Source organism: Lepidochelys kempii, chromosome 10 (assembly GCF_965140285.1).
Source record: "Lepidochelys kempii isolate rLepKem1 chromosome 10, rLepKem1.hap1, whole genome shotgun sequence".
Taxonomy (NCBI): domain Eukaryota; kingdom Metazoa; phylum Chordata; order Testudines; family Cheloniidae; genus Lepidochelys; species Lepidochelys kempii.
The window spans coordinates 61099187-61122073 of NC_136389.1; the positions used below are offsets into that span (position 1 = coordinate 61099187).

Here is a 22887-nt window from a genome sequence, read left to right on the forward strand (position 1 = left end):
ACTGTTCTTTCATCTCTCCTGTTTTCAGAAGCAATGACAACTGTTGTATATTTAACCAAAATATTTTACTAGAAATAAATATAAAAGGAAGGTATTATTAAACTATAACAGTGATCCCCATTACAATGTCATATTTCCTGAAGGGTAACACTGGATTTAGATACATAATCTGATCTGTTTAAGAAACAAAATGGAAATCATAGTTGCACATTGGTAATTCAGGGCCCAGTTTTTGTGCAAATCACTTCACATCTCTGTTTTCCCATCTGTAAAATGGGGATAATGATACTTACCTCATTTATAAAGTGCTTTGAGACCTACTGATGACGAGCACCAAATAAAAGCAAGGTATTACTACTATTATTATATTTTCCCTTGAAAGACAGACTTTGATTTGGCTCTTTGTAATTCATTTGTGTTCACTTTTGTCAATATTTGGGAGCGCCTCAGAATCTTAAAGAAATAACATCTCTTGCATTGCTACTGAGTGTCTATTATTTCTAGAATGTATATGATGGATTGTGCATGAGGCTCCTTCCCAACCCCGCAAAGGTTTCCAGTTATAGATATCCAGCGTATCATAGCAAACAAAAAATATCTTTTTAACAAAAACCATCTTTCCTACATCACCAAAAAGTAGAAACCTCATGCAGAGAGTATGTTACACCAGGACTATTGATTAGTTTCCAAATAAAATTTGAAGTATTGGTTTTGACCTAGAAAGATCGAAATGATTTTAGGCCTGGACTATCATGGGGTAACATAATTTTGGCAATTAATCGATCTTTAACTATTCATTGTAAATAGGCCCAATGGCCTGTGATGGGATGTTAGATGGGGTGGGATCTGAGTTACTACAGAGAATTCTTTCCTGGGTATCTGGCTGGTGAATCTTGCCCACATGCTCAGGGTTCAGCTGATCACCATATTTGGGGACGGGAAGGAATTTTCCTCCAGGGCAGAGTGGAAGAGGCCCTGGGGGTTTTTCGCCTTTCTCTGCAGCATGGGGCACGGGTCACTTGCTGGAGGCTTCTTTGCACCTTGAAGTCTTTAAACCATGATTTGAGGACTTCAATAGCTCAGACATAGGTGAGAGGTTTATTGCAGGAGTGGGTGGGTGAGATTCTGTGGCCTGCATTGTGCAGGAGGTCAGACTAGATGATCATAATGGTCCCTTCTGACCTTAATGTCTATGAGTCTATCAGAGAAAACTCCTCTCCTTCTCCAGGTTATACAGCTCCACCTGTAATCAATGCTGGATTCAAGTTAGCATTCCCCTAATACAAAAGAGAATTGGCTGATGACAGGGAGTTCGCTATGGTGGCGGGGGAGGGGAATGGTCCCTGACTCTGGAATTCTCTTCTCTCATTGGTCCAAAAAAGCCTGGGTTTCTTCATTCTCAGCGCATACTACAAAGCTCATCTTCTTTTAAAGGACCTAGAAGGGACTGCATGGGGATATTATAGTTGTTATCTTTGGGCCAGATTTGGCCACCCTTACTCACGCTGAGTATACCTCACTGCACTAGTAGTGCTATTCATTTCAATTAACTATTCACAGAGTAAGGTCCTACTTGGTGCGAGTAAGGGTGGTAGCAGCTGGTCCTTTGCGGAGTTCTTAATTACTGGAGAACTGCTGAGTTTACAGTTGTATAGTGTTTTGAATGCCAATGATGATTTGCTTGGTGAAATTTATTTTGTTGGTAATTTTCATGTTTTGCACAAGTGCCTAAGGTCAAGAAAGGCAATTTTAAAAAACAGGTAAGTAAACCTGTGGACTTCCATATATTAAATAAAAATGAAAATTAAATAACCTGACAGTTTCCTATTCCAATACAGAAACCATTTATGTACTTTGCATACAAACACATGAGAGTTCAGACTGAATGAGCATTTTAAAAGTTTCAAATTACCCATTTCATTTATTTTACAACAGACAAATTTCTCAGAAAAGAGTGATTACTACTAAATAAGATCTTAGTTAATGCCTTAAGTCACTTACCTATTGGCTATATTTAATGCTGGTGTCAGATAGCGCTGTCCCCTCTACACTCCCATGGAATTCCCAAGGAATTTCTACAAACATTTCCCACTATTCCTATCACTGGGTCAGCTTAATTGATGGTAGAAAAGGTGGGAGCTCTAGTACTGACAAAGCTTCAGACAGGCATTTTTTTGCACCATGTCATCTAACCCTGGTCAGAGCAGGTCTACAGGACAGAGTGAAATCCTGGCCTTATTCATGTCAATGGCAAAACTTCCATGGAGTTCAATGGAGCCAGGATTTCACCCATAGTACTTAAAAGTCCTGGCACCTTATTTATATTGTTGCTAGCACTAAAGGAGTCAAACCGATGGCAGCATTGGTGGGAATTTTTAGAGTAGATAAGGCCCATGAGGTGCTGAAAATAGCTGTCTCAGTGGAGTGAAGATCAACTAATTCAATGCCCATTGTAACAAATATCACTAGACACCTCAGCCTGGTCAATATTAGGTGCTGACTCAGTGGATCCCACCCGTATCAGTGATACTATCATTTACAATGTCGGCATGAAGGCAAGCAGGCTGATGTGCTCTGCTTGAAATCCAACATCATACACAGCAGTGCCTTTAGTGACACTGAGACTGCATTTACACAGACACAAAACTGTGGAACTAGAGCAACCAAAAACAACTGGAAAATTATTATCTTTAATGGAATGTCCCATTTAATTTCACTGGCAAGAGTGCCTATGTGAAGAACATGAGAGATATCTGTATTATTTTTATGATTATTATGTCTTCCTCTATTTGTACAGTCTGCCATATGGCATCAGGAGATTTAATTCCAACAGCAGTTCTCGTATGTTCCCAGGAAAGGAGCACAATGATTTCAGATAACCAGCCATCTACCCACACCAATGACATAATGACTGGATTCAGGGTAACAGCCGTGTTAGTCTGTATTCGCAAAAAGAAAAGGAGGACTTGTGGCACCTTAGAGACTAACCAATTTATTTGAGCATGAGCTTTCGTGAGCTGAGCTGTAGCTCACGAAAGCTCATGCTCAAATAGAATGACTGGATTGTTCTCTGGTATGGTCTACCTCCACCCACTGGGATGTTCACCAGATAGATGGGCAACTTGGGGACACAGAGAATAAAGGTGCCTGCCTGGTTTTAAAAAGACACGCTTCCTGAAGTTTAAAGAAGACAAGGGACTGAAAGGCAGTGTCCACAGAGAAACAGACAGACCCCAAAGGGTACCTGGGATAAGTTGGGCCTGCCTAAGCCTAAAGGAAATGTTAAGCTTTCAATAAGACATACATATGCAAGGTTTTTGTTGTTTTAACTCTTTGCTCTGTGAATGTTATGTTTCTATAATAAATAAATAAATACTTCATTGTGAAAAAGCTGTTCTGAGTCACTGCATTTACCTACTGGTCACAACTTCCAAAAGCATGCCTCTTGCAGGTGCTAACCAAGTTGGACCTGCTGAGGAAACACAGTTGTTTAAACAGGATAATGTAGCCTGGGGACCTGGGCTGTGAATGGGAGAATTACAGGATTGCACCCGAAGAGGAGTGAAGGCACTGTAGCCTGTTACTTGAAAGGGGGGCACTTGAAAAAGGCCAGGGTCAAAGGTGCAAGATAACCCTGTAAGCATGAAAGTGTGTTAGGATCAGAGCTCAATGGGGCTTTTCATTTCTGTTTCCAAAATACCACCACTGGATCCCATTCCCAGTGCTTGAAATGTCCCCATTTGATTATTTCCTGTTTTGGGCACCTGCCAGAAGCTGCAAAGCCTAAAAAACGTAACAAGAAAGAAACCAAATGGCTCCTTTAAAAAACCCCTGTGATTGGCAGGCAGCTATGGTTATAGGAAACCCATAGATATGACTACGCCTTTCTCCCTCCACCTGTATCATATGTCTCTGTGTAAAGTACATGGAAGTTTAACAGGTTTCAGAATAGTAGCCGTGTTAGTCTGTATTTGCAAAAAGAAAAGGAGTACTTGTGGCACCTTGTTAGTCTCTAAAGTACTCCTTTTCTTTTTGGAAGTTTAACAGTAGCTGACAATTTTTAAATACACCAGGCAGACCATATTAATCACTACTTGTTAAGTGATCATTCACTTGTCTTGGGAATTTTGTCTGAGTAAGAACTTCATGACTGGGCCCTTGAAAGCTATACATTTTAAATCACATTTTTAAAATGTAAAAACACATGTAAACAAACTTTTATTTGGCCCCAGTGCATGCGCAGCAATCAGAAAAAAATCAACTCAGATTTAAAAAAGTGTTTTCTAGTAGGCTGTTTTTCGGTTGAAATACGTTCATTAAATATTTGAAGAAGGAGAGAAGGAAAAAACTGCTAGTAAAAGCTTTGCCACTGTGCCTCCATTATCTAAATGTCCCACTGGGATTGCAAATACTATGATGAAGGTTTTATTTACATAAGCAGCACTACAATGCAATCGTTTCCAGACTGTCTTCCTTTGGCGAAGCTTCTGTATTTAGCATAGTAGGCCACAATCCTGCCAAAATGTTTACATACTTGAGTAATTTTATATATGAGTAGTCCAACTGACTCCAGTGTGACTATTGAAATGCCTAAGGTTACTCATATGCAACACTAACAAATAATCCGTTATTTGTATTATGGTATAGCATAAGGGTGAGATTAGGGGCTCATTGTGATAGGTGCTGTAAAAACACTTAGTAAGAAACAGTCACTGCCCTCCTGAGTTTACAGTCTGAACAGGGAAGACAGATGGTGCCTTGAAAGGCAAACAGAGGAAGACAATGGAAGTCACTTGCCCAAGGTCCCATAGCAAGTCTGTGGCGAAGCCTGGACTAGAAGGCAGGTCTCCTGAATCCTAATTCTGTGTCCTATCCATGGCAGGGTCTGGGATCTAATTTGTACTAATACATACACTAAATAATAACTAAATATTCAGAGAAACATGGGAAGTAAGCAGGAATGGGAAATTCTAGCTGGGTAAATTAGCCTTCACATTTGACCCAGAGTGTATAGTTTCACACACACATTGCATGAATATAGTTTATAGGAGAAAAATCCCACTCAGTGCTTCATATTCTAACATATTTGTTTTAGGGAATACATATTCTGTTGCAATTGCTTATAAATTTAACTACTGTACTTGTGCAAAAATGCACACATCATGATTTTACAAGATATGCAGCAACATGTATCTGTACAGCAGAGGATTGATCTTTTAATGTCTTTCACTATTCAACACTGCAGAATCTTTACAGATTATTTTGCTTTCAGAAATATATTGTACATGTAATATTTTTAATCTGGCCTCTTTATATCCTAATCTTAATACCTGTAAGCAGGGTCTGAACGAATGCTTCTCTGACAGCTAGCTGGGCGGGGGAAGAGACCCTAGTTGTGTTTATGTAAATACAGTTTGCTCCTGCTTTACTTAGATTTGCTAGATATTCAGCTGATGGAGCAATGGTGTGCTCATTTTAATCAATTTGGCTCGTGTTGAGTCAAAAATTGTTAGTACTGAATGCGGGGGTAGTGAAATATGGTTACCAACGATTGTAATTATTGTGGGAATACAGAAAAGAAGGACTGTGCTTAACCTGTGCCAAAGGAGAGAGTCACTTTCAGTCTAAAAAACCTTGGTAAAGCAAGGGCTCGAATGTCCGACCCCTGGGAAAGCAAGAAGAGTAGGGGCAGAAATGCCAGTCAGGAGACTGGCTGCATGCCCTCGAGTCCTCTCTAGGCTGGTTTAACCTGTTCCCCACTACTGTCCAAAGAATAGAGCTAGATAGGCTTCATTAGGAGCCTCTTTTGTTATTTTAATTGCTCTATCAGAGCAGAAACCGGTTGTGATAGGACTGTGTTTCCCACATAGAGCTAAAATTACCACGGGCTAGTCTACGCTGGCAAAGTGCTGCTGTGGTAGCGTTTTTAGGTGGCTTGTGTGGTCGTGGCAGAGCGCTAGGAGAGAGCTCTCCCAGAGCGCTAAAAAAACCCACCTCCATGAGGGCAGTACTTACCAGTGCTGGTGCACTGTCTACAGTGGCACTTTACAGTGCTCATGGAGGTGTTTTTTCACTCCCCTGAGCAAGAAAGTTGCAGCACTGTAAATTGCCAGTGTAGACAAGCCCGAAGAGACTGGCTGGTGGGAGCAGCGAGCAGGCAGCCAACAGGGGCAGCCAGCAGGAGCAGCAGGCAGGCAGCTGGTGGGGCAGTGGCAGCGAGGCGTGACAAGTGAATAAGATGTCTCTCCCCCCGCCAGCTTTACCCCCAACCCAGGATGGGAGGTGAACACTGCAGATACACCTCTGAACTCTAGGTCTGCACTGACAAAGGGCAACAACTGTGAGTGGGGTGCAGAGAAGGGTTGGGCATGTGAAGGGGACTTTTGGGTTGGTGGATTTAAGAACCTGAGGGGAAAAGAACACTGCCCAACCTACTTGGGGTGGGTCTTTTACTCGTGGGTTGTTTATGAACCCTGTTTGTGGTGTTTTCCCAAATTAATGCCAAGTTACTTCCCTCCTTTCATTAAAAGTTTCTTTTCTACACTCAGACTCTGTGCTTGCGAGCAGGGAAGTATTGCTTCTCAGAGGTGCCCAGGGGTGATGTGTAAATTTCCCAGGCTACTGGGTGGGGACTCGAGCTGGATCTGTGTTGGATCAGTGGAAAGGAACCCCCAGCTATTGAATCTGGCCCTGGCTGCTCCTGGCTCCACCTGACAGAAGGGTTACATACCCTAGGCCAGAGGTGGGCAATAATTTTCGCAGGGGGCCATTCTACGAATTTTGGTAAGACGTCACTGGCCGCACATTTCTACTATATTAATGGAGAGAGTGCAGGGTGTGGAAGGGAGTTTTGGTGCAGGAGGGAGCTCCAGGCTGGTGAAGAGTGTTGGGATGCAGGAGAGGGTGAGGGGTGTGGGCTCTCGGAGAGAGTTTGGGTGCAGGAGGGGGTTCTAACCTGGGACAGGGGATTGGGGTGCGGGAGGGGATGCAAGGTGTAGGCTCTGGCCAGGAGGTACTTACCACAGGCGGCTCCTGGCCAGCGGCGCAGCAGGGTTCAGGCAGGCAGGCTGCCTGCATGCTGTGGTCCCATCCTGCTCCCAGAAGCGGCTGCGGATGGCTGCTGCTGGCACAACTCTGCACGCCCCTTGGCAGGAGGGAGGCAGCGGGTCTCTGTGTACTGCCCGCACCCACAAGCACTGCCCCCGCAGCTCGCATTGGCCGGTTCCCGGCGAATGGGAACTGTGAGGACAGTGCTGGGGGCAGGGGCGGCGCACAGAGCCACTTCCCCTCCCTCCCGCCCCCCACCAGGGGCACGCAGAGATATGCCAGCAGCAGCTGCCCACTTCCGGGAGTGGTGTGGAGCCACGGCATGCAAGCAGCCTGCCTGAGTGCCCCGCTGCGCCACCGGAGTCATGGCAGGCCAGACAGAAATGTTAGACGGGCCAGATCCAGCCTGCGGGCCGTATTTGGCCCACCCCCGCCCTAGGCCCTGAAGATGGAAAAGATCTTAGGCTTGCCATATGTCCACTGTAAAAATTGCTACAAGGCACCAAAAATAGCATTTTTATAAATGGAGGCTGATTCTTACAAATTCCTTGGTATACAGAGCTCTCCGTGACATTGTGTTATGCCCAAAATAGTATTTGACAACTATAGGTACAACTTCCAATTGTCATTGTACATTGCTTTGGCATTTCTTATATTTGATATCAAATGTCAGAGAGGGAATAGAAATAGAGAACACAAATATTCTGTTTGTCAGAGTTGCTGAACAACCACCCTTACCGTTAATTTATTAGCATTTTCATCTGCTCAAAGTCACAAATTATGAGGAATGCAAACCAAATTCACGATATACAGAAATACATAGACAACAAACCATACACACATGCAAAAATCAACCAAAACTAAATGTAAACACTTCTAAAACGTAAGTGATATGACATGAGGGTTATTCTGTTTGATGCTGTATGTTCTAACTTAAAATGTGAAAGTTCATAGGTCAAATTAGTTCCTGGTGTAGCTGCATCGAAGTTAGTGGGGTAACAACAGTGAAGAAATTCACTCAATGGATATCTGAGATGATGGAAAACAATAAGATTTATATACACAGAGCTTGATTCTCCTTTCCTTTACACAAGTTCAATGCTAGTGTAACTAAATTGACTTCAGTACAGGTAAGTAAAAGGTGAACAAGATCCATGAGACGCACTGTCTGAAGCTGGTGGACTAAAATTTTTTTGGAACTCTACAAGCAAATAAGACTGCAAGGGTTTCTTTGTGTGACTATTGTTAGGCTGAAAGATTTAAAGACAATCACAGACCTCATTAAATCCAACAGTGTGCCACAGTTTCAGGCTCAACAGAAGGAACAATCAATCCCCTTTATGTAGTAAGAACAGCTGAGGGCTAAGGGGGTGAATGCCCAAGGCACTAGGCCATGTGGAAGGTCAGAGCTAAGCTGTGTGCACTGAGGGGTTTCGCTGGTTGCAAATGCAGGGCCTGAGATATCATTTGTAGGCTGAGTGCACTAGAGGCAGAAAAAGCCTGGAGAAGGATTTGTGAGTGTGACCCTGAGAGGAAGCAGAGAAACAGGGCTTATAGGGTACAGAGCTCACTGGAGTGGCGGATTTGGGGATTTCTGAGCAATGAAACTGCTGGCTGCTGCTTGTTTCTACTGTGTTCAGGAAAACAAGAAACAAACTTACAGCAAGGATATACCAATTCTGGATTGCCGATTTCTCATCCTAATGGAAGCTACCCTGCAAGGCCCTGGATTTTGGCTAACTGCTCAGGCAAAAGGAGAAACAGTATTTTCTTACTGGAGTTTGAACCAGAAGCAGCAAGTGCATCCAAAACCAGGGCCAACCATAACAGTATTCTGTGGCATCCATTGAAGAGCCAGCATGTAAGAGGGCCTACTCCCTATCCATCCCTACCCTCTATTGGGTGAACTGCTCCTGAGAGAAGCATCAGTAGCCTCAATCTGCTCCCACAAGCACAGAGGGTGCCATTCTGATTAGCTCTTAAATAGGCCATATCCTCCCCAACACTGCATAGTTGAGCATGGGCCAGTCGCTTCCAGTTCACTACTATTATATGCCTTTGTAAGTCCCCCATCACTGTAGTATCTAGGTGTCACTGTTTGTTCTGTATCTGCCACCCTTATATGCATTGTGAAGTCTGTGTTCTATCTGCTTGCACATCATTGAATGTACTTTTTATTGCCTATATCTAAATGATTCTGGGATTTGGGTTTTCTGTAATTGTGGGGGCATTGTTCTCTATGTTTCCTGTATCCAAACAGTTTGTGGAATGTGCGTTTGCATCCTTTGTATCCACATATCTACCTTAGCTTTGTGACTGTATTTAGTGCTTCTGGATTACCCAAATAATTTCTAAGTTTCCTTATCAAAACTCCTACTTGGTTCCATACCTAAACCAATTAATTTCTGGTTGTTGTTTCAGTGGTCACCTGTGAAAAATTAGCAATACTTAACACAGAGCAGTAAGCTGAGGAAAATCCCCTCCACCTGCCCCCCCAACACAAACATTTTCCGTATACGGAGAATATGAGATAAGCATGAGAAGTGTTGACATGTTCTGACTTTTTAATGGCTTCCACTCTGCATAACCAAACACCATCAATGAAAAATAATAACCCAGGATCAACTTCTGCAGTCTTTATTGAAGCAAAGTTTATTTAATTTACCTCTAAGCTATTGAAGTAAGAAAGAGTTTGCTTCAAGTAAGGACTAGAAAATCTGGCCCCTAGACAGCAATCCATTTTTCCAGAGGGACAATTCCAGAGGGACAGAGGGACTGTATATTACTTTAGGCATTTTAGTGTTCCACGTAGCAGTCATGAATTTTCACATTTCTCAGGGAGCCAAGGAGACCTCCATGACAGTGCTATATGATTCATTTTGTTTCCTCTTGTTACAATTATTTCTGTCTTTTGGGCCATCATTTTACCAATTTCTCTGTCACTTTCACAGAAATACTACAAAATTTCAGTTCATCCAAAATACTGCTGCCAAAATCATCTTCCTTGCTTGCATGACAGTTTTTAATCCCTAACTCATACAAAGTTATTTGGTGGAACTTGTCAACAGAGAGAAGAATAAATTAGGTTTCACTGTCACTACTTATTCACTTAACACTTATTTTGAATGTTTAAATGTGTCAGGTTTACAGGTCAACTCCCCGGATCCCTCTTATAATAGTAAATTGTGAGTTTTTAAATGCAGCCACTCTATACGCTTTTCCCTCCATTGTTTTGAAGAAAGCAGATCCACAAGTAAAGGGAAAACATAAAAAGCAACACTGTTTTCATAGTGTTTAACACTAATACAGGGCTACATATAAATATTCAAATCTACAAAATGAAAACTGAACCTAAATTGAAAGAACAACAAGAAGAGATCTTACTATAAGAGCCAGAATTTAAGTAAATACAGGAATATCAAACTAAAAATGTATTAACTCTTAATGATAACGATTCCCATAATTGAAATCACAAACTAGATCAGAAATTCCAATCCATTCAGCTCTTTAGTCTCTCAGAAGATTAGCCTGGGATTTTCCCTCAGAAAAAAGTATGGAAAGTATATCCAGTAAGTTTCTCTGGCACTGTTACATGGCTATACAACATTATCTAGCAAATAGCAATTGCAGCATACTGTTTTAATCATGTCACTTCTTCCATAAAACATTAATCCACCAAACAAAGAAATATTATATAATTTCATTTCAAAAGTTAAAAAAAGGAATACCGCTTGGTCTTTCTATTTAAATCATATGACCGCAGGGCCCAGCTCCTTCGTAAATTTTGTATGGCACTAAGCACAAGATTCCTATCCAGATAGTTATTTTTTTTAACTGGGATCCTGGTTCTCAATTAGATATTAGTATTGTAAAGGACTGAACAGATATTCTTCATCCACTATAGCAGAGTCAGCCAGAGAAGAACATCTCATACGAGATTCTACATGCAGAGAACAAAAAGTAGGTATTAATTCCTAGAAACTAGCCCAGTAAAGCCACAAAGTTTTACACAGCATTGAACACTTAAAAGTGCTACAAGAAGTGCATCTTCTGATACTTTTGTACAGTAGAACAGAATTCTTAGATGAACTCTCTCAGCATATACACTGTAAATTGCAAATTGAGTGGAAAGCTCTTATTTAGAGATGGGCCAGAAATTCAAAGTTTGGATAGAACTTGGTTTCCCAAAACTCAGATACATTTCAATCCAGAGTTTTGGTTTGGGACCACTGATCCTTTTCATTAAAACATCCATTTCCCTTTGCTGACAGCTACTGCTATATGAGGTACTGTGCATGACGTTAACTGTACAGACCTGGGAGAATCCTCTATTTACTCGTAAGTTAGTTAAACAAGTATTAAATTAGTCTGGAACCTAACAGAAAAATAATATTTACTATTTAAATCTTGAACATCATGTTTTTCTTCTGACTTGCATTCACTTAAAGAGCATGTTTCTCTTAAATCACATTAGAGGCAGCAAACTGCACGGACTGCCACAGAAGCCCAGGAGAATTCCACTGTGAATCAAGGGCACTATTGAGGCAATCAAGTCATGTCTCATCAATCACACAATTGACTAGCGCTATTCAAAGTGCTCTATCACAATGCTTTCTTGCCCCCCAGAAAATATGTAAAATTAGTACTCCCAAAAGTTGTGGAGAAAAATGTTTGAGAAAAATGAAAATCCTATTACTCTCCATTGTCAGACATGTAAGAACTTGCGACTGGAAAGCTTGGGGTTTATAAATGAAATGACAGGTAACTATGCTGGTTTCTCCTAACCTTCAGCCCTGATTCTACAATCAGATCTATGGAGGCAGGGCCCTGACAATTACAGTGGGGCTCCACGTGGCCATGATGGTCCCTCTCAGCTGGCAGGATCAGAAATTTAAGAGGTTTTTGATGCAAGGATTTTTGGGTTTGAAATATGCTTAAGGAATCAGCTCATGTCTATTTCTATCCATTCCTATTTCTGAGTTGAGGAGGAGGAGATTAGTTGTCATTTGCTTTACTGTTTTTATATTCTGCTTTTGAGGGAAGAGAGCAGTTTTTAAAAAATGTACCAAGTACAGTTTTAAGCTCCTGTCTTTCAGGTTTTGCCACTTAATCAAATCTAATCACATCAAAACTGAAAATGCTGAAGTCCAGTGTATTTCCTTTCATTAAATCCCTGATTTTTCATACAAATTTTCCAAAGGAGGGTACTTACTGGTTCAAGACAGGCGTGTATGCAGTTTTATCCTCATCAATGATGGTAACCATCAGAGTAATGAGCTGGGCCCAAAAATCCAAATTCTTAGTGGTTGGTCCCTGTTCTTCCCGAGGAACTTCCTGCTTCTTACCCTGTTAACAAGATTTAACAAAATGCAGGGAAAATATCTAAATGGTGTGGTTTCAATTATTCATCATTGCTAGAGAGAGAGAGAGAGACGACATATAGTACTCTGCCCCCAATTCAGGAAAGAACACCAACATGTTTCACTTTAAGCATGTGCCCAAATCCCATGAATTTAAACACATTCTTAATTCCTTTGTTGAATAGGAATGGGTTAAAATGCATTTAGTGTTTTACTGAATCACAGCATATATGGAAATACTCATGTACAGAGTAAGTGTTATATCAGATAACTTGAAGCAGCAATGTGGAACATTTCTTGTTTTAAGATTCTGAATTTTTTGCAATAAAATAGATACATATAAAATAAAATTTAAAAAACCAGAAATCTATATATCTTTTTGAAAATGAAATCATCCTTTTTCATGAATAACAAATCTGGCAAATAATAAAGTCCCTCTATATTTCCCCTCATCATAAGCTTATATTTTGACCACTACTGTCTAGCTGGAAGTATCTATCAGGATTTTATTGCTGAAATAACTTTCACAGAGCATGCTGTCCTTTTTTGCCTCACTCAGTTACACTTTCAGAAAAAAACTTTATCTCTGTAGTCTGGATTTAGCAAATTTTAATCTAGTCTCCCAAACAATGGAACATCTCAGCTCTTGGCTTTTCAGACATCGACCTGTACAACAGAGAGGTCACACACCAAAGTCAATAAAAATAAATGTGTTGCATAGAACCAAGTCACAGGAAGTTGCAAAGCTATGAGAAAGATAAAGAGCTGGTGCATGAAGTCATGCCTTCATGAAAACCTATAATGAAAACCTCCACTATCTGTGATGGCACAGTACCTTTCAAATTAACCCCTAAGTGAGACACAATAATTCTGAGCAGGTTCAATGGTCATATTTTAAAGAGCTACTTGTAACTGCCCTGCCTGGATAACCACATGTGGTGGTAGGGATAGCGTCCTTCATTTGCTGGTGTGTGCATATGATATGTGTTTGTGCGCGCATGTCTGCGTGCATGTATATTGCTTGGCTTCCTTGCTTTTTACCTCTCTCTCTCTTCTGTGTCTGGGTGATCTGCATCCCCTTCCTGCAACCCACCCAAAATAATACTCAAAAAAACCTCTTTGTCTACTCAGTCCAAACTCCTAGACAGGTTCACAACCCCCCTTTGTCCTAGGCTAGGGGCTTATCCTTACAGTTATGTTAACTGAAGACTAAGAGTTCACACCTATAAATCTCAATGAAGTGACAACTCAACCCATAACAAGGTTTCACCAAGCTCATATATATATATATATATATAGAGAGAGAGAGAGAGAGAGAGAGTTAATGCTTCAGAGAAAATAATGTTTTTTTGAATGTTTAAATGTACGGTATGTACTTTGTACCTTTTATTTCTTAACCAAACATGATGACATGAAAATAGACATTGTATCTCTTCAAACACACCTAGATTATTCTCATAATAAATTAATTCAATGTTAGCTTAACCCAGAAGTTTATCTATTAATGTAGAGTTGGGAAAGACAGAAATGGAATTTTAACAATGTGCAGTTATAATTATTTTGTGGTGAGCATCATGAAGTATATTAGAAAAGTATCATTAATCGCCTTCTTTTATACACAGCTGAACTTCAAATGTTAGAGCTTCTAAATCTAATGTGATTGAATTAAAGGAAATGCTCAGTAAAATTTACAATGTGTGGTGTGATTTAGAATGATCACTGACAACCTGCAATTGTCCTGCAAACAGAGGGACTTTTAAGAGAGACAAGAGTATTTCAACACTAAAGTCTTTCAGCTCACGTAGATTACACCTTCATAACAATGCCCTGCATTTTCAAAATTAGAGATTTATTTTTAGCACCATTTTCCACACTGGTATAAAATCTTTTACTTATCTTTTACAATACAGAGCCATTTCACATTTAGTAGGGACAGTCCATTAACACATTTCAATAACAATATTTCAGATAAACAATTCACAACAACATGTAGCTGAAACAATCCTTTGGCACAGATGTGAAAATTCTATGCCCCAATACACAAAAAAAAGTGTCTGGTCTCTGTAAAGTAGAAATAGCATAAAGGTTGTTTTCTATGGGCTTCTCTGGCACAGAAATAGATTGAAATTTTAAATTAAATATTACTTTTAGATGTTTAAAATGTATTTAATTACATTCTCATGTTAGCGCACAGAAATTCCCATATACTGAAGTAAAACACCTCCTATAAAGCAAAGGACCAAACAATTACTACTCCATATGCTACAGTCTAGTAAAAATACACCATTTCAATAAATGCTAAATAAAACAAGAACAACAAAACCATTTAGCTCATATTTACATAGCAAAATGTCCATCTTTGTATGAATTATTGACACTCTTATTTAACAAACACTTGTCAGAGACTGTAAGAAACATTTTTAAAGGAGAAAAATGATACTATGATTTAATGCTGCTGTTGGGAATTAAAGTACCATATCAACGATGTCCTTGCTTAACAAGTTTAATTTCTATGCTGCTCTCCTGAAGCCTGTGTTCTGGTGACATAAGCTCAACATTAGCCTGTCATTAACAGTCAAGAAGTACACCCTGTCATTAAGTGGGAAGACAAGTAATGTTTTTCCTTCGATGTGCTCTTAGAAGACATTTGTCTGCTGCAATTTTGCTATTGTCATGACACAGCTAGGGCTGGTGCTGTATCTCCATGTCTATTTAGTTCCTAACAACATGCATTTTTCCCTTTTAGAAAACAACAACAAGTATAATACACTAATGGACTAGTAGTTGTGGGAGATACCTTTTATAACATCAAGATTAGATTTAATTTGTACATAAGCAGAAAGAGTGTTTACATAATTAACATGCAAGGTAATTACTAGAGTATAAACATGGGTAAATAGTATGATCTACTAACTGATAAAGGGAAATCTAAATGGCTAGATTAAAAATAAAGTTGCTGTAACATTCTTACAAATCTCCTTTTGGAGATGCAAACTGCAGACACAAAAGAGAAGCTCCCCTGGGGAAAATGTAAATCTAATATCTGCTGTACCCAACATCAGTTAGGAAACTGTGCAGCATTTGCATTTATAATATCATTGAGATGCTGAAGTAGTATGAGACTGTGTATACGGCCTAATGTTTTAGAGAATGGCATTGTTATTAAGATCCAACTTTTTCTCTTAACAAGTTTGAAAGAAACATCAATCCAAAAATAAATCAAGACGACAACATCAGCGGTCCATAGATACATTGTACACAGTTTAGTGACCCTTTTTAATGAACAGTTTTCTAATTTTGCCTTCCTTTCATTTTGGAGGATACATTATTTATTGAATAAGTTCAAATCAGAGATTACTAAGGCACTAAGCAATAAAGGAAACCTTTTTTGGGTGCTGATCCCAATCCCATAATAAAAGTCTGTCAATTAGCAAAAGTTGCTTTCTTTTGCACCAGTCATAAGGAAACAACAAGATATTAATGGATAACGTCACCGTCAACAATGGTATCTTTGAAGTGCCAAGGTAGTAGAGATACAAATAGGAGGGGGAAGTATCATAAAAAGATGTTACACAGGTCACCACATCAAAAGCTCAATAATCCACGCATCCAAAGCAGACTAGTAGAATCCCTAATAGGCATGTAGTGTCAGAGCCCAAATACAACAAATAGCAGCAGATTTCTCACTGCTGAGGCATAAAATTATGGGATTAGGTGCTGCACCATTATTTGTGCTGATACCCTGTCATGACTCTGCTGAACTTTGAAGACGACGCGGAGTGTGCTACGGTTTTAGAATTATCCTTAATATAAAATGTTAAAAGCAGATATGGGCCCCAACTAGAAGTAAACCTTGGATCTTAGTTTATAACATCACATCTGAAATTAAGCTTCCGTCAGGAATTCAATATTATCAGCACAATAAAATACTAATTTGAACCACACAATGATTGCCTTTTCACTAACTTCTGTTGCACTCAGAAGATGTTAGGTTTGTAATTAGAATCCAGTTTCGGCATTAGTCCAAATTTGTGACAGTGAAAGCAACCTAATAATGATTTCCATAATAAATTGTTAATAAATCCCACTTATCCATCTATATCAGTGGTTCATAAACTGAGGTTCATTGACTACTTGTGGACTGCAGAGCTTTTGTAAATTTTGTAAGCATAGAGAGATGAATTACACAAATTTTCTTATATTACATTAAAGCTAATGCTTAAGCAGTCACAGGGATATGAAATAAGAAATGGGAAGGAGGTGATCATCACAATTGTCAATGGGATGTGAGGTGGCTCATGAGATGAAAAACTCTATCAAGATGAATTACTAAATGAGGAGATTCCTGCACTATATCATATAATCTTGTGGGTGCAATTCGATTGACTACGATTTCAGTGTGAAAGCTGGATTTCAAAGGATTTCAAAGTCATATTCTCCTTACTCATTCAGAAGTTTTATATCATCATCATATAACTCCAGTACAATACAACACAGACACACTGAAGTGATGGCACTAGACAGTCTTGTCTCATATTTCACCAGTTTTATGCCTGAGTATCTAGAGAAAGGCACAAAGCAGTCTAGCAAATTCAGTTTCTTAATTAGATAAGGAACACATTATTAACTTATATACACAGGCCCCAAAATTCCAAACGTTCTCTCAATCAACAGTCTCTTTAGTCTTATAGACACACCATTGATTTACACTTAAGCCTGTGCCCAGAATGTTTCCTCAAGGGATCATAAATCTGATCTGTAGGCATTAAAATTTATGGTGCATTCTTTAAATATGTCTTTTTATTTACTCCTGTGCAATTACTTACAGTTACTGGGTTGCACATACAATGGTGGCCTTATTGATAACTCTCTCTAACTACATAAAAAAGCTAAGCTATAGTATAATAAGAATAAGTAAGAGTTTATGAAAAGTTATTTGCAACATATTAAAAAGGGGTGAAATCCTGGCTCCACTGAAATCAATGGCAAGATTGCCATCAACTTCAAGGTGCTAGGATTTCACATGTTTTTGGAGAAGAAAATCATATTACATACCATGACTAATATAACCCCTTATTAAGGACCTCACCCTTGCAATCAATACCAGGTATAGTGCTAGAGCTTGTTGAATTTGTTTGTACTTTGATCAAAAAATCTCCCCCCTATAATTTTTCATTCATTCTTTCTTTTTTTGACCAGCTCAAGCATTTATTGCTTAGTTATACATTTTATTGGAGGACTAGTAATTTCTCTGGAAAAACATAATTTTAAACAGCTTTTCTAAAGGAAATTATCTGTGAGCACAAATCATGTTGTTCAATCAGAAGTTATGGGCTTGATGCACAGTTATTGGGTGAAATTGTATGGCCTGTGTTACATGAGAAGTCAGGTGAGGTGATCATAATGGTCTCTTTCTGGTTTTGATCTTTATGAATCTATTAACTTTTGTACCATTGTAATCTGAAAGACAGCAGGTACACACCATAATGAGGAAGAACATTTTTTCACATAACAAGTGTAGCAAAATACACCTCTTGTAGTCACACAAAAAATTTTCAATTCAACACAGAGCTTTTTTGATATTGGCTATTAGCCAAATTTCCAAGGGACCAAAATGTGATGGATCATGTAAACAACGTGGCACATGGACTGCTATTTTGTGGAGGCTTTTAAAAATTATATTTGTAAAATAAACAAACACCAAAACACAAGGCCATTTTCTGTGATTTAAGAAAAAAAATAAAAGACTAAACGCTTTACAAGCAAACACATTTTTTAATTAAGGGAACTGGCTGAAGGCTGGAAAAGTTATCTCAGCCATAATGAGAAGCAATATTAAAATCTACAACTAATACCATGAGACAATTCTGAAAGGGTTGATGTATGGAAATGCTGAGTTTTCAACTTCTCTTATCAATGACTTTACCGTTTTATTGGACAAAATGTCTGCTACACCACAAGTAAAATAATAATAGTCAAAATTCTGGTTCCCTTTAAGTTAACAAATATATTTAATGTAGGCTAACCTGTAATATTTAAGTACTTCCCTACATTGTGGCAGTTTGGTGTTGCACTGCCCCCACAAAGAACACCAGGTGGTAGACATTCTGTTGTGGGGTAAGGTTAATGCCCATGATCAATTCACAATTTTCAGATGATTGTAACTTTGGTAAATACAAACTCACGATTTTCAAGAACTAGTCCCCAGTAAGGACTATGTTCATGGGAAGTTTCAAACTTCAGCGGTTTTTGCTGGCTGTAGACCCATTCCTTACACAGTGTGGTCAAACGTAAAACAGCCAAATAGATTGTGTTCAAACTGTCCACAGAAACACACCTCCAGGCAGAGACCAGGCCTGGGAAATTTCAGCCCCAAAGTGGTAGAGTGGGAAACTCATACTCAAACTCATACTCAAGTTGTTGAGCAGTGAGTTATCCGAGTGGTTCCACTGATGTCAATAGTAAGATATACTAAGAGTATATCTTAGTAAGATTACCATATGTCCAGGTTTTCCCAGACATGACCTCTTTTTTGATCCTCCATTAGGGTGGATTTTTCAAATAAGAGGAAATGTCCGGGAATTTTGTGGAACAGACATTTCAGCTCAGAAAGAGCTGTTGCTGTGCCCTGATCGGTCTCCACCCTTCATCCACAGCTGCCAGATCCCACCCACCCTGGCCTGGCCTTGCCGGTAAGCAGAGCCACCAAGCGCCTCTCATACAGGCTGCCTGCCCTGCTGAGGGGCCACAGAGGCCGGCTGGGAAGAGTGACAGGGCCAGACCCTGGCGAGAGGCCCAGAGGGAGGCACTGACCGACAGGACAGCGCTGCATCCTGGGCCTGTGCCAGCCACCCTGACAGGGAGCGTGACACTGCCCCCCCACCCGGCGAGAGTGAAGCTGCAGGTATCCCCTCCAGCATCCACCCCAAAACTTCGTCTTAGTACACACACATACACACACCTCTCCAGAATCCCCAAAATTCCCCCTAGCAGTGCCAGCACCCCCAAACTGTACCCTCCCCGAGTTCCCTCTCCCCTTTCTCCACCCTGGCAATGTCCTCCATTTGGGAACTTGAATATGGTAACCCTAAATTACATGGGACTGACAGATCACCAATGGGAGTAAGGGCTGCACAGTTAGGTCCTGAATGTTTAAAAAGCTTATAAACCCTGTGAAAACAAGAGACTAGAATAGAAGCTGATTTGCAGCCTTAATGATGATAATGTGTCTACAACTATGGTGACCAGCTGTCTCATAAAATAAAACTTAGCACTTAAATAATGCTTTGTATTTTCAAACATTAACTACTTTTGTCAGGGCTAACATAACATTTCTGGGTGTGCAAAACTAAGAGGTTGGTTTGAGTCCAGTTGGAAATTTTGTGCTAAAGCAACAATCTAAAGGCTGAAGTTGGAACCAAGTTCGCTATCATATTTGAATAATCCGGAACATATTTCTTTGTAATTACTGCAAAGAGAAATGTATCTGTTGTTCATTTTTCACTTAAGAATATTTAACTTAAATAAATGCTTATTAATAGCCTACATATTTAAAATCCAATTCCTTCCTGCCTGTAAATAGTCCACAGATTAGATAGAAAATTCCACTGAGTCTCCAAAGAATTTTTCCACTGGAGTTGGGAGAAGGGGAAGATAGAGTCTGTCACCTTTGACTCCATTAAAGAAACAGGGGTTCAGCTCCAGAACCCATGAATTTCCTGAATTTGGGATGGACCTTGGGGATCTGCAGTGATCAGGGACACTGAGGTGGAACCTCAGTATTGGCTCTTCAGAATAGACAGAAAGAACACATGACCCAACCATTTCTCCCTCCTTTATTTTATTTTTGCTTGTTCAGCAAGTTTCAGTCCTTCCCAACATGCATCCAGAACAAAATAGATTCCATTGAAACAGTCAGCACCCTAGCCAAGAACTGAATCCTCCCTTGTCCAGGTACTTCAGCAGATATATTGGGGCTAATAACACCTGCTTCATTTTTCATAAAAGGTTGTTACAAGGAGGAGGGAGAAAAAGCATAGGACAAGAAGTAATGGGCTTAAATTGCAGCAAGCATAGTTTAGGTTGGACATTAGGAAAAACTTCATAACTGTCAGGGTAGTTAAGCACTGGAATAAATTGCCTAGGGAGGTTGTGGAATCTCCATCATCGGAGATTTTAAAGAGGAGGTTAGAGAAACACCTGTCAGGGATGGTCTAGATAATAGCTAGTCCTGCCATGAGTACAGGGGACTGGATTAGATGACCTCTTGAGGTCCCTTCTAGTTCTACGATTCTATGAATCATGTTTGAAAATAAAACCAAATAGTGACACCTGGTGCATTTTTCCTTACTACAAACTGAAAAATATGAGCTGGTGAGCTCACTACATTCACCAAAAAGAGCAACATGTAGGAACAAACAATTAGGGCTAGATTATCACATCCTCACTTACAGAGAGCGATACCTAAACTCCACAAGCACGCCCACCAACTTCAGTGAAACTACTCATGGGAGAAAAGGCAACACAATTTGTTATTTCTAAATCAAAACAATGAAGTTAGTTCTAACTTCACCCTCCTAAATCTCTCTCATGATTGTACTGGTCCACTGAAGCAAAATTAAAATACAACTCTAAGCTACCATATGAGAGTCTTGAAAATAGAGGTAAATAGAGGAAAATAGAGGAAAATGAGCTTTTCCCATGTGCTCTGCAGCCAGAATCTACCGAATACCATTTACAGAGAGGGACATGTTGTTGCTGACATCATTATAAACAGAAGTAAACAAAAAAGGAATAATTTTGGCTCTCATTCCACTAGAAACAGATGGGTGAAAAAAAATCAACATTTGACAAGAGACGAAGAAAATAATTGGTTAAAAAAAGAAATTTCTAAGTTTCAAAGAGGGCCTTAAAGTAATGGAGACTATATATGTAAAGACCATAAAGAAAAAACAGTTTTCATTACATAATCTCCCTTTACCGGTCCACCTCTTCCTTTGCTCCCTCTCCTGTGGGAGCATTGGCCTGCTTCATTAGACCCCAAGTTCTCAGGGAGGTTGCTCCAGAAATGCCTGAAGTGTGTGTATGGGAAAATCTATTCTAGGCCTGGTGTATGGTACCAGAAGCCATTCATTACTAGAAGAACCAGGAAGACAATAATTACAAGACTGGAAGAGCACCACATATACAGAACATCTGAACGAGTCTCCACTAGATTACAAGGACCATTGTATTGGTGGGTCAAAATGGGGCCTTTGGATTGAGTGGAATTAAACTGCTTTAAATAGATTTTAAAGAAGATTCCTCTATCTTTTTATCTGGAACATGTTCAGAGTGAGAAGAGAAAATACACTCTGCTGCATCCCATGAATCCACTAATGGCAGCAAAGGAGGCACAACCAGGCACTATGCTGATGTGCCAGCTGCCACTGTGGTGTAGGCTGGCCCCCATCGCCCCAAATGAACAAGTCAAACACTAGCTATGCCTATGTAAAGGGAATGGGGTGGAGGAAAGAGGAAGCACCCTTAGCTCTCAAATCCCCCTCCCTCCCACCTATTATAAGCCTCACATTGCTCACCATCGTATCAAATCCCCAGCCCAGAAATTGGGGTAGGCATAGGTCTGCTCTTAAAGTTTCTTTACTACCCTGCATTGTCTTTGAGAACACACAAGTAAAACTGTAATAATGCCCTGGTCTCTGTGAGGCATATACCTAAACTGAAAGTCTTCTACAATAATAAATAAAACAAAGGTTCACAATAACACCAGGGTACTATTTTTTTTTTTTTATAGCATAGGGACAGTAATGTTGCTCCTGCTTTGGAAATCCACACCATATGAAATTTCAAATTGTTTTTAAATTGTCAGTCATTGCGGGCCCACTACTTTTCAGTGCAGCAGACATCATGCTTTGGCTTGAAAGGTACTGAAGATACGCTATAGAGCAGTTTATTAAATGATTATATGATGTAGTTTAAATGTTATTATTTGTTAGTGGTTAACATGAAGTTTACTTTCTAAAGAAGGAACAACAAAGATTTAGATCAATCACACCTAACTACACCAAAATAAATGAGATCATTTTCTGGTCCAAAAGGCAGAAGGACATTTCTCCTTAGCATCATCTGACAAACCTCGTTTGCTTCCTAAGGACATTAGTCAACATCGTACGCAAGTCTTATCACTCAGGCAGCGATGGTAGTTCTAGCAGTTAGCAGACCCTCTAGATGCCAAGTCACGAAGCAGCACTCTTTGTTCTGAAACTTCGAGTACTGCATTTGTGTAAATGCATGTAATCACAGTGCTTTTACAATCATGGTAATGACATACACAAATTACTTGTTCATATCTGTTTATGCTATTTGGTAAATTTGGGCCGGTGTGTCCAACAAAGCTAGCCAGAAATATAATTTTGACACAGGGATGAAGGGGAGATGCAACGGGGTAGCATGAAGTTCACTTTTAGATGCAAAAACTTGC

General features: G+C 39.8%; 1 protein-coding gene across 4 annotated transcripts in view; it reads right to left on the reverse strand.

Moving 5' to 3' along the window:
- UNC13C (unc-13 homolog C) overlaps positions 1-22887 on the reverse strand; it is a 433277-nt gene that overhangs the window by 183764 nt on the left and 226626 nt on the right. For all 4 annotated transcript variants that reach the window (XM_073303829.1, XM_073303827.2, XM_073303826.2 and 1 more), the window contains exon 17: positions 12260-12393. In XM_073303829.1, the coding sequence (XP_073159930.1) occupies positions 12260-12393 (134 nt within the window). The remainder of the gene's footprint in view (positions 1-12259; positions 12394-22887) is intronic.